This window comes from Andrena cerasifolii, chromosome 9 (genome assembly GCF_050908995.1).
Source record: "Andrena cerasifolii isolate SP2316 chromosome 9, iyAndCera1_principal, whole genome shotgun sequence".
Lineage (NCBI taxonomy): Eukaryota > Metazoa > Arthropoda > Insecta > Hymenoptera > Andrenidae > Andrena > Andrena cerasifolii.
In genome coordinates this window covers 2809385-2828301 of record NC_135126.1, presented here as the reverse complement: position 1 = coordinate 2828301, position 18917 = coordinate 2809385, and the positions used below count along the sequence as shown (strand labels likewise).

The following is an 18917-nucleotide window of genomic DNA, read 5'->3' as shown; positions in this document are numbered from 1 at the left end:
GTTCTCTTAAATAAATATTCTCCAGCAATTAAATAGTAGCATAACTTTCGTTTATTTCCCTTCGTTCCTTTACACGTAGCATGTAACAAATGCTTTCCGTCCATTTGATCGAAGTTTTCGTATCCTACCACATTTCCTAAATAAACAATGCCTGGATATTGATGTCAATCGAAAAGGTCTATAACGTGGAAAGCGAATTAACTACGTACATACGTTTATTAACAAAACCAGATTTATTTTAAATACAGTTTGTACGATACCAGCTAATTCGACTACAATGAATATCACAGCATTTCTCAGGTAGACATCCTTGAATGTCAGTCTCAGTAGCTTAAAAAGAGAGTTAATAGTCCACCTAAACGCTAAGGCTTACGTCAAATCGAGTAATGAGTAAATGATGAGTACTCATCTCGGTTAATTGGTTCATCCGTTCCTAGCACAACGTGTAGCTCGTATTAAACAAAAAATATGTTTCCAACCAAAACATACGTTAAATCCGGGCTACATGAAATTAAACAGCCATCATCCAACGTGTTAGCGTTCTCTACATCTAACGGGATATGACTACAAACAATTTTGTTATAACTATCATTACAATTACTAGTTCTAATTTTACAATACGAAAATCATCGGGAGAAACATCAGGGTCCGTCCAGATAAAAGCTGAAAATCCTCTAGTAATACACGTACCACATCAAAACAAAGTGTAATAACGATGAAACACGAATTTTTCTTATCTCAAATTTTCTATTGAAATTAATTAAACAGATGGAATCGGGATTAAACCAATTCGATGAAACAAACACGCCCAATAGGTATCAAATCGAACACACACAATTCAGCAAACGCACCCTATTTGTATTAAACTAACCCGATCGTTTACGTAGAAATAAATATAAAGTTACAAACATATCATTGTGAATCTCAGTTTTTAACTGGAACCATCGATCCCTGCTGTTCCTTCGCGAAATAATTAATCTCATTAGTGTGAAGCAAATGTTGAAGAAATACTTACACAGCATAGATCGCTCTTTAATAAAAATAGTCAACCAATATCACAATTATTGCTTTAAGGAAATTAGTTACTATAAATCTAGCTCGATTTGCACGTGTCGCGTGACATACAGAAAGAATTTCGCACGTTGATTACGAATCACTAATTACGAAACGCTGTGGACACTTTATTCAGTGATTATGAGATGGGATAAAGGGTGGGTGCTTTGAAGTTTCAATTAAATATTACAGTCACTATATAATCAGTCATGATCGTGAATCGTAACAACGTGCTCTGATTCATATACGAAGACAGCTTCCTTCCTTGCGATAATGAGAAAATAATCTCTCGGGCTAATACCTTCAATTAACCCCTTAAAACACGACCAAGGCAAGTATGCATTTCTAATGACTGGCAAATTTGATTCTTCTTGTTTTTCATTCGTCCCCGGTCTCCGTCAGCTTGTCGAGGCAATCATACGATTTCGATTGGATGATGTATCTGTAACACAGTAACAATTTTTGCATTCAAATAACGAAGGGTGCAGAGGAAGCTTCGAAAACAGGATTGCGACGGCGTTAAGGATGTTGGTGAATTCAAGCAATGATAATGTTCAGGAATGTAAGCTAGAAGAGGAGAATTGATATGAGAGATTGTTTATATAGATTATAATTACTCGAAGCTCGTCTGTTATTTTCGCGCAACTTGTGATTTATGTGACTCGAATGTTTCTACGTAATATGCAGCAAGTTTGTTAGCATGGATTAGCTACTACGTCTGCTACGTATGATAAGCTCCATTAAATTCTTAAGACTGATAGGGTTAACATGTTAGTAGGCATTCACTGCACTGAGTTAGTGGCATAGAAACGATTACACTTGGTCAATGTAATCGTGAAATTGTTTAAGATCGTGAAACACACAAATTTTAGTTTCCAGTTAACAGACACCGTCAGCGCCGAGTAGAAGTCATATAAGGGTGCAGCGTACTTTTGCATTAGTAAGAAACTGAAAAGTGGGTTAGCGTTAATTTTTAGTGCTGAAAGTGATTTGCTGACATTGAACTCTCGATATCGTCACATAAATAAGAATCTATGGTTCCGTTTAAAAAATACTTTCACAAAGCTGAAATCCTACACAAGAATATGACCCAAAAGAAATTTTTTCCTTTTCTTCCTATCGTGATTAGCAACTGAAACATTTAAGGTATACAAGGTACAAAAATCTCGTTAATCAAATAATCAGCCAAATCATTACGAGTTAATTCATTACAAATCATTATAAGTTAAAAAGACCAAGGAATACCATTGAAATTTTTACAAAGGAAATTGCATTTGTACCTATAGGAGAGAATTATCCATAAATGAGCAAAATATCTCGCAAAATTTCTATTTGTCGTTCACTTAATCTGCCATTCATAATTCTACTTTGCCCCATACTCTTCGGACCTGAAAAACCCCAATGCGCCCCGCTTATCATTCCCTAGCAAGCATTGCGCCAGTTAAGAATATATCAAAGAAGCAAAGCACCAGAACTAACCCAGAGTTATAGACACCAATATTCTATCGCCTGGAACACAACCGTTTGTGGGTGGGGTCCCTACGACCCACGTGGAGGACCATTTTCCCAGCCTTGGCAGCCTTGAACGTATGCAACGCCTTCCCATGCGTCAACCCGTCCATCGACATCCCATTGATCGCCAGAATCTCATCCCCGACTTTGAGGGTTCCCAGTTCGGCTGCCTGGCCGCCAGCCATTACGTCTTTCACGAAGATACCCATCGACCCTTTGTTGCTATCCGAGCCTCCGACGATCGAGAAGCCCAACTTCTTCGGGGCGCCCTTCTCTAACGTGATGGTCAACAGGTCCATCGAAAGACTAGTCGCTCTTCGTGGACAGGAAACCGGATTCGTGCCACGTTTCCGCACCACGTGGAACTTCCTCATGCCAGTCATCTTCTGCTCGGACTCTTTATTTGCTTTCAGATCTAAGTCACTCTCCATACGCTCCATCGAGCCCGCGGACAAATTCTTGCCATCCTTCATCAGCGCGCCGACTATCTTGCACTTGGCCGTGTCCTCTTGCTTCATCACCCTGTCCACCGACGCGGGGGCATCCACCTTCTCCTCCTTCAACGTCCACACCTCGGAGTCGCTACGAGTGCGGACCAACATGTCGCCCCAAGTGTCGCCCAGTTCCTCCCCGAAAGTAAAAGTCGGCTCCCTCGCTATTTGCAGTTCGACTGTGCCCACGCAACTCCGCAAAGCGTTCCTCGCCTCGGCGATCGACATTCCTCTTAACCTGCGCCCAGAGACGCGGACAATTTCATCCCCTATACGGAACTGCTTCGATTTCGCTGCTTCCCCATTCACGTCCATCTTCGAAATTACGTAGAAAGGCCTGACAGCTTCCCTTCTCTCCACAGAAATGCCGAGGCTTCCCGGTTTCTCCACGGAGAGCTTCATGGTCTTCAGCTCCCGACGGACTAAGGTCTTCGCCGGTGTCGGGGGAGGCAGCACTGGGTGCCCGATCTTCGTCGGCTGCGCGGTCTTTTTAATCTTGTTCCTGTTGTTCACTGTGTCGAAGCCATCCAGGTCCATCTTCGACCGCGACCTCTTCGGACTGTAATACAGCAGCGAGCTGTTCACGATCGTCGAGCAGATCTTCGATGCCGGCGGGCTGTCCTTGCACGGAGAGGCAGCGTTATCTAACAAACTCAATAGGCTGGGGCTGCCGTGCTTGCCGGATTTTCGCGGTATCTGAGACCTCACCTCCTTCGGCTGACTTGGTGGCTTGACTACTCGTGAAAGTGTCGCGGTCTGCTCCGGCTTAGCGAACGACCTCTTCTCTGGTATCCTAGTTAGCTCCGTGCTGCCGGAAGCGCAAACGGTCTCCGAACCTCCAAGGTTATCATTCAACGCAGATCCTACTGTGCTCCCTTTCGACAAACCAGTGTTGCACTTTGGCAAGGTGTTCGTGGCGCGTTTGTCGTACTGTGCAACTAAGTTCATCTGGTACTCCGCGAATCCTTCGAAGGTGTCCTCGTCGCAGCTGTCCGTGTCGTCTTCATCGGATACCAGTGCTGTCGTGTCCGTTCTCGCGGACTCGTCCAGCAGGGTCTTGTTCATTACGACAGTGTCCTCGAGGCAGGATGGCACTTCCTTTTCCTCGGTCACTGTCGTCGCGTCCCTCTTCTGCGGGGTGCTCCCTGGCAGCGACAGATCGATACCATGATAATCATCGGATGTTATGGAGAAGCTACGGGGCTTCAACATCGGTGGCACAGACTTTTCGCTGTCGGGGGAGTCGGCACCAGCCCGCGTGCTGTCGGAATCGTAGCCACTCTCGTCGCAACCCAAACGCAGGTTGTTCATCAGGTCCTCTAGGCCTGTCGTTGGGCAAGCTCTTTGAGCATCGGATCTGTAAATCGGTACAAATGGTCTCCTTTAAATTCGGGGGCTCTTTAGGGAATAGTATCGCGGAGATTTGTTTAAAAGAGTCTTGGGTGGTTGGAAGTGATTAGAGGGGAATGAACACGGTGTGTCGAAAGCACAGGATACAGGATTTAAGGCTATAAATATAATCGATAAACTTTGCGACAAGTAAACTCGTCTTTCCCAAGTCACCGGTTAAATGGAGCCTGACATCGTCTTTCAAATTTGAGACACTGAAGGTAATATCTCATTAGGCGAGTGATAACGTGCTAAATAACTTTAAATAAATTCAAACTTAAATTTAAGTACTTCTTATGATACTGCTATTAGGAAGACTTATTTTTATGTATCTCAAATAAGCATAATACTTTGAAATCTGTCTATACAGACGTTACTAACACAACCATCTTCTCGTCGCCGTCGACTGTCGCACAGCTGATGGTATTAGTACTGGTTGGGGCTAGATTAGGGCGGTGGGCGCGCGCCCGCGAACGGGCGCCTAAAGCTAATACCGTCGGCTGTGAAACAGATTTCAATATATTATGCCGAAAGTTTTTCATATGTTTTTGACAACATATGTCCAGGTGATTGAAATCGGTGAGGAGGTAGGTCTAAATATATTATGCCGAAAGTTTATTTTACTAATATCTCCGAAACTAAGGCCGACCGCCAAAAAGTTTCAAGGGAAATGTTGTTCAGAATGACGACCTTGATAACATATGTGAAGATCATTGAAATCGGTGGGGAGGTGGTAGCTTTTCGACCAGTTTACCTAAGGTGCTAAGCCACCTTGGACGAAGCAAAATTATAGTCACTTTCGGCAATTTTTTTGAGGGTGATAATGAAATAAATAAAAAAATCAATATGAAGTCTGTTATTGTACAACTCTCGACAGAAAAAGTGGTATTCTTTCGTTCAAAATGGCGCATTTGGAGCATTTGGGACCACAAGCATCCATGGTGTTTTCCAAAGCCGCGCAGAAGGGAGCTCGAAGCCACTGATACCGCGGGCGTACAACGGATAGGGAAAACTGTAAGAGCGTAAGTAGTAATGTGCGGTGCAGGCTCGTACCCATAGACTGAAATAACTGGCCCTTCTGGATGCCCCAGTGACAGCGAACACTCGGGCCCTCAAGAATCCCAGTCATTCAAGCCTATCCTATGAGCATGAGTCTGCACCTCACGCTACTACAGTTTCCCCTATCCGTTACACCCACGTTATCATTGCTCTTTTAAGCGGAAAAAGTTTTGTAAAAATATACGCTTCCGCTTCTTCAAAAAAAATTCACAAATATTTCGAGCTCCCCTTCCGTGCGGCTCTGGTAAACATCATGGAGGTAGGGCTCCCTAATGCTCCAACTGGTCTTGACTGCTGTACCGTTTGACTTAGAACCAAGAACCGAAAAGTTTTATCTTCTACATGCTTAAAACTGAAGTACGTTCAAAAGTCGTACATTGAAGTTTGTATGAAAAAAAAAATCTACTTTTTTCCGTCGAGAGTTCTACAATAACAGGCTTCATATTGAATGTTCCATTTATTTCATTATCTCCCTCAAAAAGTTGCCGAAAATTACTATAACTCTGCGACGTCCAAGACAAACCAACAAAGAAACAATTGCAATTTCTCTAAGACCCAATAAAACTGAAAGACAGCCCCTCAAGACAAACCAACAAGGAAACAATTGCAATTTCTCTAAGACCCAATAAAACTGAAAGAAACGTACCTATCACACTCACTGCCACTGACACGCACGTTGAAAAGGTTCTTCTTAATATTATGAAGCTGACTGCTAAGAAAGTCTCGTGTCTGCGTGGAGACGCTGTTCTTGCTGCCATCCGGCGTGGTCTGACTTGCCCGCCGCTTTGGACTGGCGCTTCTCCCCGCTTTGCTCAAAGTTTCCCTCGCGAAAGTAGATCCCTCTTGCGTCTTCAGCAGATCCTGATTCGTTAGAATGAAATCCAGAACCCGTTGCTGGTCCTGCAGGTCCTGGATGCTGTGACTCAGCCGCTTCTTCTTCTCGTGTAGAAGTGCACCGCGATCTTTTATAGCACCCTCGCTCAATGCTTTCTCCATGGGATAATGGCTGATGCAAGTAACATCTTCCTCCTTGATCGTCTCGTTCCTCGTGGACACGTCACCGCCCAGGAGGTTGTTGTTCCGTTCGCTACTCCTGAACAAGTTTCGCAAGGATTCGACTCTGGAAATTCTCTTTGGCTTTGGTAACTCTGGCGATCCGCTGTCACCCTGCAGATGAAAAGGAGAACGCACCATTGCATTAGACAAAAATGCGAGAACAGCGGGGGTGCTCTTCGTTTCTAGAAGTATTCATTATGACTTTTTCCCCTTAGGAGGTAACTTTTCGAGCTACTATTATCAGCTCAATATTATCAGAGATTCGCAATCACGGAAACGAGGTTTCGTTATCCAAAGCGAAGGATTGATCTGTTGTTAAATAAACACTGCTTTGATTGCTAGCTATGTTTAGCGAAGATAGATGAGCAGCCTGACACAAATTGGAACAAGCTAAAGCTGACGTCTAAAAATACCTATCATGTCGCGGAGTAAATAACGATACGGAGGTAAATAGGGAAGCAATTACTCCGTCAAGTGCTAATTATTTATTGGGTCAGACAAATCGCAGCGTGTAAATTGGAAAGTCGTGTATTTACGTTTTCTTTCTCGTCTGTCGTGCTCCCACAGCTTTTCCGATTCGGGCTCCATCGTCTTCTTCGGCCCGAAACCGAAAGCAACTCCGAACTATCCGATCTCTTCAGCTGATCCCATCTTCGGCCTACTTTCCTTCCCCATGTTGAAATTCCTGCGATGCAAATAATGTTTACACATTAATTCCCGCCCTGCTTCAACGTTCCGCGTTTACGCGAGGCATGTAACTCCGTAATTGTATCAATAATTGTGTTTTGATTCGAGGTACTCATAAATAAAGTCTTTTGAATAACTGACTCTAAATCCACCACCGATTTGATATCTCCTTTTGCTAACGAGCAGTACAAGCGTTGAGTGAATACTACATTAATAATTTATTTCTATTACACGTAAAGCTTACTGTATTAATCGCCATGGACCCCTGTGCTGTCCATCAAGTGTGCATTGAATCGGAGAATGCAAGCTACGAGATAAGTAAAATTTGGGATACAGTACCAAGGAATTATGAGGCAGAAGAAAAGATCAAGGTTCGCTTAAGATCAGGAGAAGTGAGTTTAATATTATGGACGTTAATTGTTAGAAGTTGAATTGAAGAGAGCTGAAAATACAGACTTGGGAGAAGGAAACTGAGAAAAAGTGGTTACAAAATTTAAAATTTCATAATTGAACAGCTATGATTTTGTTGAAAATCTGATTAAAAAATTGTACACGAAACAGAAAGCTTACATTATTTAGGGGTACCTCTACTATCTGATAAACACGTAATGATAATGTTAATCTGAACATGAATCGTAAACCTAAACTCATCTTTAAATTATCAAGTATTTTTGTAATCAGTAATTTAAGGCACATGACGTGTAATTTCTTTGAAACATAATTATTTCCCATCACGTTTACCTTTCCGATTCGAAACACAGGGCTGGGACGAAGACGGTTTCTGCGAGTCGCTGACATTTTCTTTAACAGACACACGTCCCAACCCCTCGCTCTCGTTTTGAGTCTTGTCGTTAACATTCTCTGAGTTCTCGTCCACGGCTGCCAGAGGCGCGGCTCCATCCTGAGATAACGGCGTGGCCGAAACTAGCTGCGGACTGGTATCACAGGGCTGTCGTTTGAACAGACGCATCGCGATAGCCTGGAAAAAAAATGGTGACACTTCGATAAGAAAAGGGAACGCTTCGATAACCCTGTATCAAACTGGACAACGGTCCCTTCAAATAATTCTTCAACTACAACAGCTAAACACCTGCTGCGAATACACGTTTGAAAGAGCGTAAGTTTCCTTCGACCCTTATTTCACAAAATCGACCGCAATGGGATCTTAGAATCTCCTTAGACAATAGATAAATAATAACGCAAACTTAATTTCTCTAAATTCCTTAAATCCGTGCAAATTCGTGGTAGCACGAGAAACAGATCTCTAATAAAGGATGTTTTCTTTCACAGAGAAAATTTGCGAAATTTTAGCGTTTCCAACCACCTCGAACAATCCCACGTTTACGATCTATGCGTCACGAATTACTTGAACGTAGGCAGGAGGATCGAACCCTTTCTCCGCGAGGTAAAGAGTACAGAAAGAAGTCGAGTATGCACAGTGGCGATCTCCTTAAGCGCTGGAACCGCAAAAAGGACGAAGCGAATCTCCGAATGATCGAGCTGAGGCATGAAGTTCAGTAAAAGCCTGGATCATCGAGCGATCACTTTCCCAGCATTCCAGGGACACGTTTAGCAACATTTGCCGCAGCTATCGGTGTCTGCGAACGAGAGAGGAGAAGTCTCCTACTCGCGCCAACATTATCACCACCACGTTTACACCTTCTGAGGCCGTCCGTGTGCGCACCATTCCACAAGCTTCGAGTTACATCCACCTCTGTGTCGAGAACTCTCGTCTCGAAAACGACCGATCCTTTTGCCCACGGGGCCTTTCGGATTGTAGTGATCCACGTCCATGCACCACTTCCTCCTCGGCGTCCTTCGCGAATCCGCGCCGTGACCTCTCCTTTTCTTTCAATGCTTCTTTAACACCACTTTGAAAGGCTGCGTTCGAGTTTCTTCTCTCTTCTTAATCCTCCGTTCGGCGTTGTTTAAAAAAATGTGTTATTTGGTGGACAGTGCGTAGGAGAGAAATCGTATTAACCGCAGCCACGACGTGGGTTTCCAATTCAGTAAACCACAAGTTAATTAGCATACTTTAATAACAAATAGCGCTGCAATTTGTATTGCCGTAGCGCTAGACACTATGTGCGTCGGATACTCCACGCTCCAGGTGTTACGTGCTTTAACGATTATATGTTCGAGGCATAATTACTCTAAATAGTAGGCACAGACATTAATTATACAGATGCTCCTTGTACATGCTACCCTGTGCTTCTTCAGGTATCGCATAATACGATAGAACGATATTAACTTCAGATGTAGATGTCAAATATTTAATATTCAGTGCCTTGGAACTCATCAGGTGGTCACCTGACCAGTAGACACTCCAGATTAGTGTAGATGCTAAGTGCTAAAGCTAGTCTAGATCTTTTAATAATTAATAGCCGGAAAACTGTACGCGTAGCTATGGAAAGGAGTGAAGATCAGGAGCGCATCTTTAAAGGGAAATATTATGTTTTTCTTAAGGGGTTATACCTAGTCAGGCAGCCGAAAAGAGGCGAATGTTTGTGAATTTTTTTGGAAAAAGCGGAAGCATATATTCTCACAGAACTTTTTGCGCTTAACAGGGCAACATTTAAAGAACATTTGGTATTCTTTTCGTGGAAAAATATTTACGTTTATAATGAAATAACAAGCGACATCCAAGAAGCATTTTTAAAAATATCGTGCAAAAATCACGCGAAAAAAACAGGATTTCAATTTTAAATAGCCGCTATTTTGTTTTAAATTAATATTTCGGAAAATTCTCTCCGTCAACCCGAGGATACATTAATATACTAACGAAATCTGTTTTGTTTTTTAATTTTGGATAATCTGGTTCAGAATGGCAGTGCTCACCGCAAAAGCAAATTTTTAAAAATGCTTTTTGGATGTCGCCTGTTATTTTATTATAAACGTAAATATTTTTCTACGAAAAAATTACCAAATGTTCTTCAAATGTTGCTCTTTTAAACGGAAAAAGTTTTGTAAAAATATACGCTTCTGCTTCTTCAAAAAAAATTCACAAACATTCGCCTCCTTTCGGCCGCCTGACTAGGCATAACCCCTTAAGAGCTTTCGCAGTCACTTCGAACGAGGGCCACCCGTTACATCGACAACACAGGCAGAACGTTCTGCGACTGGAGAAGAGAGAACAGGGTGTGGAGACAGGGAAAAAAGTGCATGTAGTGTGCCCACGTGTGTCTCGAGCCGGCCGTATAAGTGCATATCACATACACCACATGCCGCGCATTTTTCCGGGGCGAAGCGTGCACGGGAGCTCGCGTGAAAACGGCCTCTCTCGCAGAGGAGGGTATAAACGTTGAATGCTGGCCGCACATCCGGCCGCGATTACGGCGTCGCTGGAAAAATCGCGGGCATGCCAACCGTTCGCCAAACGAACTTCACAGAATGCAACTCGGACCGAATAGGGAGAGGATCGAGAGTTTCGTGGGCTGAGGAGTGGTAAAAGATACAGGGATTCGAAACAGTATGTGTATTGTCTTATCTCTGATATTGGAATTAGGGAAACTAATGTTGGGTGCGGAGACTGAAGATGGGTGGAGTGGGTTTAACGAAGGCTGTTTCTCTAAAATTATTAAAATTTTATAGAACGTTGTCTCAACCGAATAGGGATGGGATCGAGAAGTTTCGTGGGCTGTGGAGTGATAAAAGATTATTCTTCAACAATTATGACATAAAATTAGAGGAGTTGAGTATGGAAAGATGAAGATGTGGTATTGCACAAATTCGCTGTTATCTATTTGTTGGAGAAGATACCAGTACGCGTAGTAAATAAAATCCAGTAAAATTTGTTCTATTTACATTGATTATCGGCTTTCTTATTAGAACATGAATTTACGCGTAGTAAATTAACACCATGGCCCCCGTCGATGACGCGTTAATAGGGATCTGATAGAATGTGTTTTGCACGAGCATAATCGCTAGAAAAGACGTAGCCAAGCTAGAAATTCATAATTATACCACGATTTATGATTAGTAGCCTCGACCAGGGATATTTAAAACCACAGACGCCTCCATTTTCACTTATCAATTAGTGTAATTTAGGACTTCGAAGGATAATAAGTGGCAACGTATCCGGTGAAAATATAGCCATAAAACCTGTCAAGGTATCATTCTCGTAACTTTATAGTCGATACACGCTTTTATGACCCAATTTCTGCCAGTTATATACGGATATTTTCATCGTCACGCTTGGGTGGATATTTTAATTGCTCGAGGTTTTTGTAGTTCATATCATAGAGGGGTTCTGTAACTTTCTACACCGTTTTGCAGGCTCGCTGTAAGTTCGAACGCGACACGAATGTCAGCACGAGGTGTCTGCGCTTTTTAATCGTCTGATGGACACTATCAGCGAGTATAAATAAAATTTCTCTCGACTTTCGCCCGTCTACGATAATCTGTCTCATTTTTCAAGCACATCATTATCTTAAGTCGAGGAACCTTTCGAATCTCAAAGGTAATTACCATCTTATAATTTTCTTATTCCCTAGGCTAACTAACGTTCTTCAGTAAAATACTCAAGGAAATGATTTGTGAAACGAAAATATGATCCGTAAGTACTAAACGCGCTCAATCTAGCATTGCCCATCGATACGGACGCCTTGACACGTGCATTAGTCTCTATAAAAAGTTAAAAGCTACTGTATGCTTAGATATCTGAAGGAGAGAAGTGGTCAAGTAACGATTCGCTGCTGCAGAATCACAAAAACGCTATACTTTTCATTTTCCAGAAGCAGTCTGACACTTCTGCTAGAAACTGTACAAAAACTTTTAACATTTATTTTCATCTAGATACACGATCTATCGCAAAGAAGAAAGTACCTATATTTACCATTGAAACACCTTTCTGTGTCACTTCCTCACCATCGCTCAACTGAAAGCTTCTCAACCACCCCTCCCAATAATTATTAGTAAAGTAAACGTTCTTCTCCGTCGCATCTAATTTGAAACCAATAATAAATCAGAAAAATACAGAATGTCCTCCCCAACACGAATACAAGATTTACAAACCACAAGTGTCTTCATCCTACTCTCAACCCCTTCCTCCTTCAGCCGCAACTGCTCCCGTTGATTTTGTTGTCCAAAACTTTGTCAGGTCGTGTCTCGAGATGAAAAAAATTCCAAAAATGCCATCCACGCCACAAAACGCGCGAGGGAGCCGCGCGAATCACAAGTTACCTTGATCCCAGCCCGAGTGTCGCTCACTAAAATCACACTAATGGAGTCGGAAGTGCCCGCACGCCACCCCGTCGATTTCAGCAACCTTTGGCCGCGGTTCATCCTCGCTGCTGTAAAAACCGCGGTCGTCTGCTCTCCGCGTCCCCGTAAGGCCCCATAACGAACGGCGCGATCGTCCCCGTAAAGCAGCGTGGTTTATCGTCACGATTCCGTGGAAACGCGGAGCGCAGCAACGTGTAACGTGACTGGGGCGAGCGCTAACGATTAAACAGCATGAAATTACAGGCGAGCTGTAGGGCAGCGGCAACGGCAGCACCCACGCGTCCCCTTTGAGAAAGCGCAGCGAGCTAGAACGAAGCCAGACGGTGCACTGCCTAACGGGCTTCCTCCTTGAGTTTTCATTCATACTTCCAGCCCGAAAACGCTTTCCTCCCCTCCACGGGAACGCGCCGCGGCCCTCCTCCGCTTCCTCCAGAAATAGATGCACCAGGATGCCGTCTCGGACACCGGAAACAGTCGCTTCCCGTGTCGTGCCAGCTTCCCGTACTATGTTCGTCTGCAGAGATCTGTTTTGTACAGATTTCCTTCTCTTTTTGCCCACCTCCCAGGGAACATGGCTGGGACCATGGCCTTCTGCTGTGTATTCGCCCGATGTTGCGTCTTGAAGAGGTAGAGCCATGTGACAGTAGGGCGCGTGAATTTTTTCAATTTTTTAATTTTCCAAGCGACTAGTGGAAAAACGGGACGATTTCAGGTTTAAAATTAACCGCTACCTTTAAATTTTGTGTAACATTCTATTTAGTTAATTGGAATTTCTTTTGAAATTATAGAGAAAAAGGAAATTAGTAAAATTATTAAAACAATTTTAATAATTGAGCTTATGAACCGCAACAGAAGCAAACGAGATTTAGTTAAGTTACATATATTTTCATTTTGTTATAAATACACATTTTCATGTGAATGTAATAAATACTAATTTCCACATATTTTTATTTTCATCTTTGTGCTTTTAGGTAAGCAAGGCTCACTTTAAGCAATATATGAATATGTAATTTGTAGGTAAATCTTACTTACTTCTCACTTGTTTCAACTGTGATTTGAAGTAGCTAAACCTCACTGGAATACATTTCTGAAGATAGTTTCGGATTCAGGATTGAAAACAGCATTACTTTGGCACTAGTCATTTTAAGATTTTCACAAATTTTAAATTTATCCATAAAATCGACACACCCTAATGTGACAGCGATGAGGAGCGAAGTAATGTAATGGAAACATTCGACAACAAAGAGTATTGGAGTGTTACATATTATATACATATATTAATATAAATAAAAGTATTACAGAAAGGCTATGATTCGTTAGCCTAATTACGGTAAATATGTTTTTTCAACAGAAAAAAAGCTGATTTTACCATTTTCCAGCGACATATGCCTATAGTTAAAGTGACCAGATATTTTCTGTTCCAATGCTGTTCCAAGCAAGCCAGCAAAAAAAAAGGGTTAACAGATCCGTGAGGAGATCTTTTCCGCAGTTTATTAAAGCATTTACAATATATTTAAAAATACATACTTGTGATTATAAAGTGATACATTGAAAGGAAATTAAAAATATTTCTTTTTTCACAACAAAAAAATAGAGGAAACAGTAACTCTGTGCCACTGCGAAAATGTGAAAGGTTAAATCCGGGACACTTTGCGGGATACTTTTCAATGCGGGAGAAAGGGCTCAAATGCGGGACGTTTGGTCACTTTACCTGTAGTAAATAGTCGCGATAGATCTTCATCTCGTATTCCTCTGAAACTCTTAAGGCGTGTATCGATGTCGCAGGGATTGCTCGCGGGGCACGCCTTGCGGAGTGGATTCCCCGTTCCTTTTCACTTTGCACAAAGTGTCGAGGTAGTCTCCAGACTCTCCACTCCGCGAGGCGTGCCTCGCAAGCAAGCCTCGCAAAGTCGATAGGCACCTTTAAGGTAGGCTCTCACTTCGCTTCGGCTCGGCGCAATTTCTTTTCGCACTCACATCTAGGCTCGTGTCGCCTCGGATTTTCCGTACCTGAAGTTATCTGAGCTTCATGCGTTTGGTCAGTTGCTCAGAGAACCTCTTCCTTCCTCTTTCAGCGGTCACCGAAAGCGGTGGTATTGCGTCCACACTACTAGTGTTCCTGATTTCTCCATATTTTTTGTTTCTCGAGAAATCAGAAATGAGATGATATTTCTTGAGAATTCTCGAGAAATTGAAAAAAATATTGTATAAATCATATTTTTGGTCTAATTTATACAAAACTAGTGGAAATGAAAATAGATATTAAATATAATTGGTAAATTTATTTATTTGATACAAAATTTGTACAAAACGGAATATTACTTTTTGGTTGTAAAATTTATTTCTAAATAGCAAAATGCGTCTAATGTAGCGTCAGCTAATCTATTTCCTTTTTGTGGCAAAATCTGTTACTGTTATATTTTGACGTTTTATAAATCTCTATCTTGGCTGTTAAATGAAAAAATGCGTCCTTTGACCCTTTTGAAAGAAATCCTGGATCGTGCAAAAATTTTATACGGGATACAATAGTCTTATCTCCTCTTTTCTATATTCCTTCTTTTATTAAAGGCTATTGCCACAAGAAACTCATTAGGTACTTAATTCAGTATACAATTTTTCTAAATTTTTAAATAAGAATTTAAGAGCACCTTCAGCAGTCAATAATATCGAATCTTCTGTACTGTGATTTTCTATTGGAATTCATATAGGTTCTAATGTTATTAATAAGATGCATTATAAATAGTAGATGTGGTTATACGTTCGCGATATAATATATATTTATAATATTTTTCCTAGACTTAAGTTTCTCGAGAAATTATAGTATTTCTCGAGAAATAAGAAATAAGCAATTATAAAATTTCTCAAGAAGAAACACTGCACACTAAGTCTCGCCTCGGCTCGCCTCTCTTCCGCAAAATATTTTCGAGGAAGTCAAAATACATAAGAGAAGCACAGAAACAATAAAATAAGCCGAGGCGAGGTGAGGCGAGGCGAGGCGTAGTGAGAGCCCACCTTTAATTTTTTGAAACAGTGACACTTGTGGGAAGTGACATATTAATATATGGGGTGGGTCCAAATGGATCTTGTGGCCCCCAGGCGAGGGTTAAGTATCTTGTGAGTAAGTCCAGGCCAAGGGACTTGCTCACCTTTCTTTCCTGAACGTTAGTGGTGTAGGAATGCGGCTAAACAAGTGCAGCCATGTGACGAGTAGCCAAGGACACATTTGGTGGCTGTATCCCCAAGAATATTACTCTATGCTTCACATGAGTGGGCATCACAGGTTGGCCACTGCAACTGTGCAAGGTACAATACACCTACAGTCTCAGCCACCAAACGACAGCTCACCTATTTCAAGGTAACGGTGCGAGATCATAGGTGACGCGAGATGCATTACAGTTATACCTGGACGCATGCCTCGACTTTATTCCACTCGACGTTTAAACCACGTGCGTGCACAAGCTTCAACGGAGATGAAAAATCCGCCTGCACGTCGCGCTTGCATACACAACGGATAGGTACCGTAAAATAATGTAAAACACGATGCTAAAACCGCTGGCTACACGTGCCACTCGCCAGCTGGCAAAAGTGGGCGAAAACAGTTGCCCCTCGATCAACGCCGTTATCATTTTATAGGAGATGCAATTAACCCCGAATCCTGCTGAGACCTGCCGAGGACTCAGTTTATAATAATTACACCGCATGGTCGGTTATCGATGATACGATGTAAAAGACTTTGGAGGAAAGGCTTCGCTGCTATTATCTTCTCGATAAGAATTTTCCTACAGCTCCTTTTTTATTAAATTTCAGGGAAGAACAGGCAATGACCACAAGCTCCATTTCGTTACAATAAAACGAACTTATTAATCTACACTAAATTCTATAGTAGAATTCTAATACACCGAATTATCCAGCAAGCTAATTCTCAGAAAATAATATTTCTCTCGGAGTGATGGACCTCCTCTCATTGAGTGATGAAGTCTGTTAGTGCCTGATTCCCTAATGCCTCGAGTAGCACGCAACGTACACAGGAAGGTAAATAATTTCTTTCAACGCGCGTCAATCAATCGACGTTGATCGGAGGAAGTCACTGACAAACGGTTTGATCAAACGCTCAAACGGGAATGCCCGTCGAACGGGACGTTAGCAGGTGTGTTTTTTCCAAGCTGTGCTTCACTGGGATACACGAGAGTCGGATGCTGGGGTTAGCGTTGCATCCTCTGCAGCTACGTATACAAATGGAGGTGCAGGAGGTTAAATGCAGCGCGCGTATCGCTGCACGTTGCCGACGCTCCTGCGGGGTTCCGCTATTAAAACCAGCGAGAGTAACCCGACCGTAAAATGTTGGTGATTGGGTCTCCCGCCTCCGACGTCCACCAGGGGAAAAGAACTCGCCAGGCCGACCGTTTATTAGCGAAACGAACGTCCGATTCTGAGATGTTCCGTTAATCCTCGGGCATCGTTTACCATTGTCCCCCGTGTTGCTCGTGATCACGATTTGCATATGATAATTCCGCGGTCGAGGGATAAAAAGGTGCGTGATGGTCGGGAAATTTTTTAACAACGATATCTTAAATATGCAGCCGCGTTGTTCGACGCGAAATGTCAGAATGTTATCCAAGTTTTTTTTGGCTTCGATGGAAACAGTTGGAAGGAATTCTATGCAAATTTTGTGTGAATTATTTCCATCGAATGACTAGAAGTTTAATCCTTATTTCAAGCAAAATCTTATTGTGAACTCTGTTCACCGATCTGCGTATTTCCTTCATTAAGTCTCGGTAAGGCAAACATTCTCTCCGCGGTGTGTTTTGTGACGAGCCGAGGCTGAGGGCAATGAGAGTGGCGGCTGCGAGGCCGAGGATTGAATTTGTTCGTTGGAGTTTGTTAGTAGCGGACGAACCGGCGTCTGGTATCCCCGGGAGCCGCTAGGAATGTTAGTTTAGCCTCGTAACTTTATAATGTGATACCCCTTGAGCGGTAAAGGGGTATCTTTGTGGGTTGGTCTCAAAGAGGAAATTCGGATGATGATTGAAGAGAACACTGAATTTATAATAACTAATTATATTCTGTATATAATCTCAGTCTTTTACAAATGTCTAAGTGTTTCTGTCGCGGTACCTAGGTCCACCCCTCGGTTTTGACGCACTGAGAAATGCGGGGGTCGTAAAAAATAAGAGTTAACAGTCACAACACCTATCAGCAACTCTGCGTACTGTATGGTAAAAGTTGGTACAATGCTCGAAGGAAAATACTACTTGGTCTCGCAAGCCTCTTTCGTCTACGCGTGTTAGTCTTCAAATGAGCCCCCGAGTATTGATTCGTGGCCCTTTTTATATCATGAAATTCGGTAAAAAAAGTAGTGGGGATACGAATACCTTCATTGAATATTAGGTTTTCCGGGAAAACTCGGTTGCATCCCACTACTGCAGGGAACTGTGACCCCGCCGGGTCACGTGCATTCCGGACACCCGAAAGGGTTTAAAAGTTCAAAGATAGGGCTGCGTGCGTAACAGTTTCAAGAACCCTATGATGCTTGTGCCAGTTGATTTTCATTTTTGATGTCGAAACTGTTTTACACATACTATTTTTGTGTTTTTAAATACATTTACTACATTTCTGGATACATTGCTAATATTTTCCCATCACATTTAATTTAACTTACCACTGTCAACAGAGAAACCGTTTCTGAAGCGTAATATATAAGGGGGCTAAAATAATTATTTTAATTACCCGAGGGTAAACCAGAGTGAAATAAATAGTAACCATATCTATCGTGTCATCTGCAATCGGAAACTCGCTACAAAACAGTAAACTACATATTTCCCGGCGCTATCAAAGCCAAATGCAGGCTTCCAAGTACTCGGGCATAAAATCAAACTTTCCTTTCAATGAATACTTTCCTTTTTTTACGTGCCTCTTATACGTGAGTCACTAATGCGTCCGCGTCTCCGAAACGAGCGGCACTTGTCAAGGTTCGCCTCCACACCGTTGGCTGAAACGATCGACGACATCCTTACAGGACCTACACAGCAGATAATCCGCGCCATCTCCTTCAGAACCGTGGCTCTCCCATATTTGCCGCAGACGCGTGCATCCTCGGCGGTCGCAGAAAATGCGTGTTTCCTTTTCGGTTTTCGAGGAACCGGTTCCGTTTTATTGCTCGATATACCGTCGAACGTTAACGGGCAGTTACTGCATCGTCCATGCAACTCCAAGGACCGTGATGCGACGAGCGTGGCCCGCCGGGTGATTCGTGGCCCTGCGCCGCGGACGAACGAAATCGGTGCCACGGTATTTCGGTCGACGCCTCTCTTTCTTCGTTTTAATTCTTATCTCGTCGGTTCTTTCGCTCGTTTTTCGTCCGCCGCCCCGTAGAAAGTAAAACTATCGGTCTCGGGCCGTCCTCGAGCGGGCTCGGTCCGTCTGACACAGATTCGGACGGTTTCGAGC

General features: G+C 42.7%; 1 protein-coding gene across 2 annotated transcripts in view; it reads right to left on the bottom strand.

The window, feature by feature from the left end:
- Window positions 1–210: 210 nt before the first annotated feature.
- Window positions 211–18917, bottom strand: part of LOC143373481 (uncharacterized) — a 39406-nt gene continuing 20699 nt past the window's right edge. The window contains exons 2-6 of one of the 2 annotated variants that reach the window (XM_076820792.1): window positions 7989–8226; window positions 7097–7245; window positions 6151–6671; window positions 2575–4413; window positions 211–1495 (exon numbers count right to left, since the gene is read on the bottom strand). In XM_076820792.1, the coding sequence (XP_076676907.1) occupies window positions 1432–1495; window positions 2575–4413; window positions 6151–6671; window positions 7097–7245; window positions 7989–8217 (2802 nt within the window). In that variant the 5' untranslated portion in view covers window positions 8218–8226 and the 3' untranslated portion in view covers window positions 211–1431. Of the gene's footprint in view, window positions 1496–2532; window positions 4414–6150; window positions 6672–7096; window positions 7246–7988; window positions 8227–18917 lie in introns of both variants that reach the window. The other variant, XM_076820793.1, reaches the window with a different exon arrangement.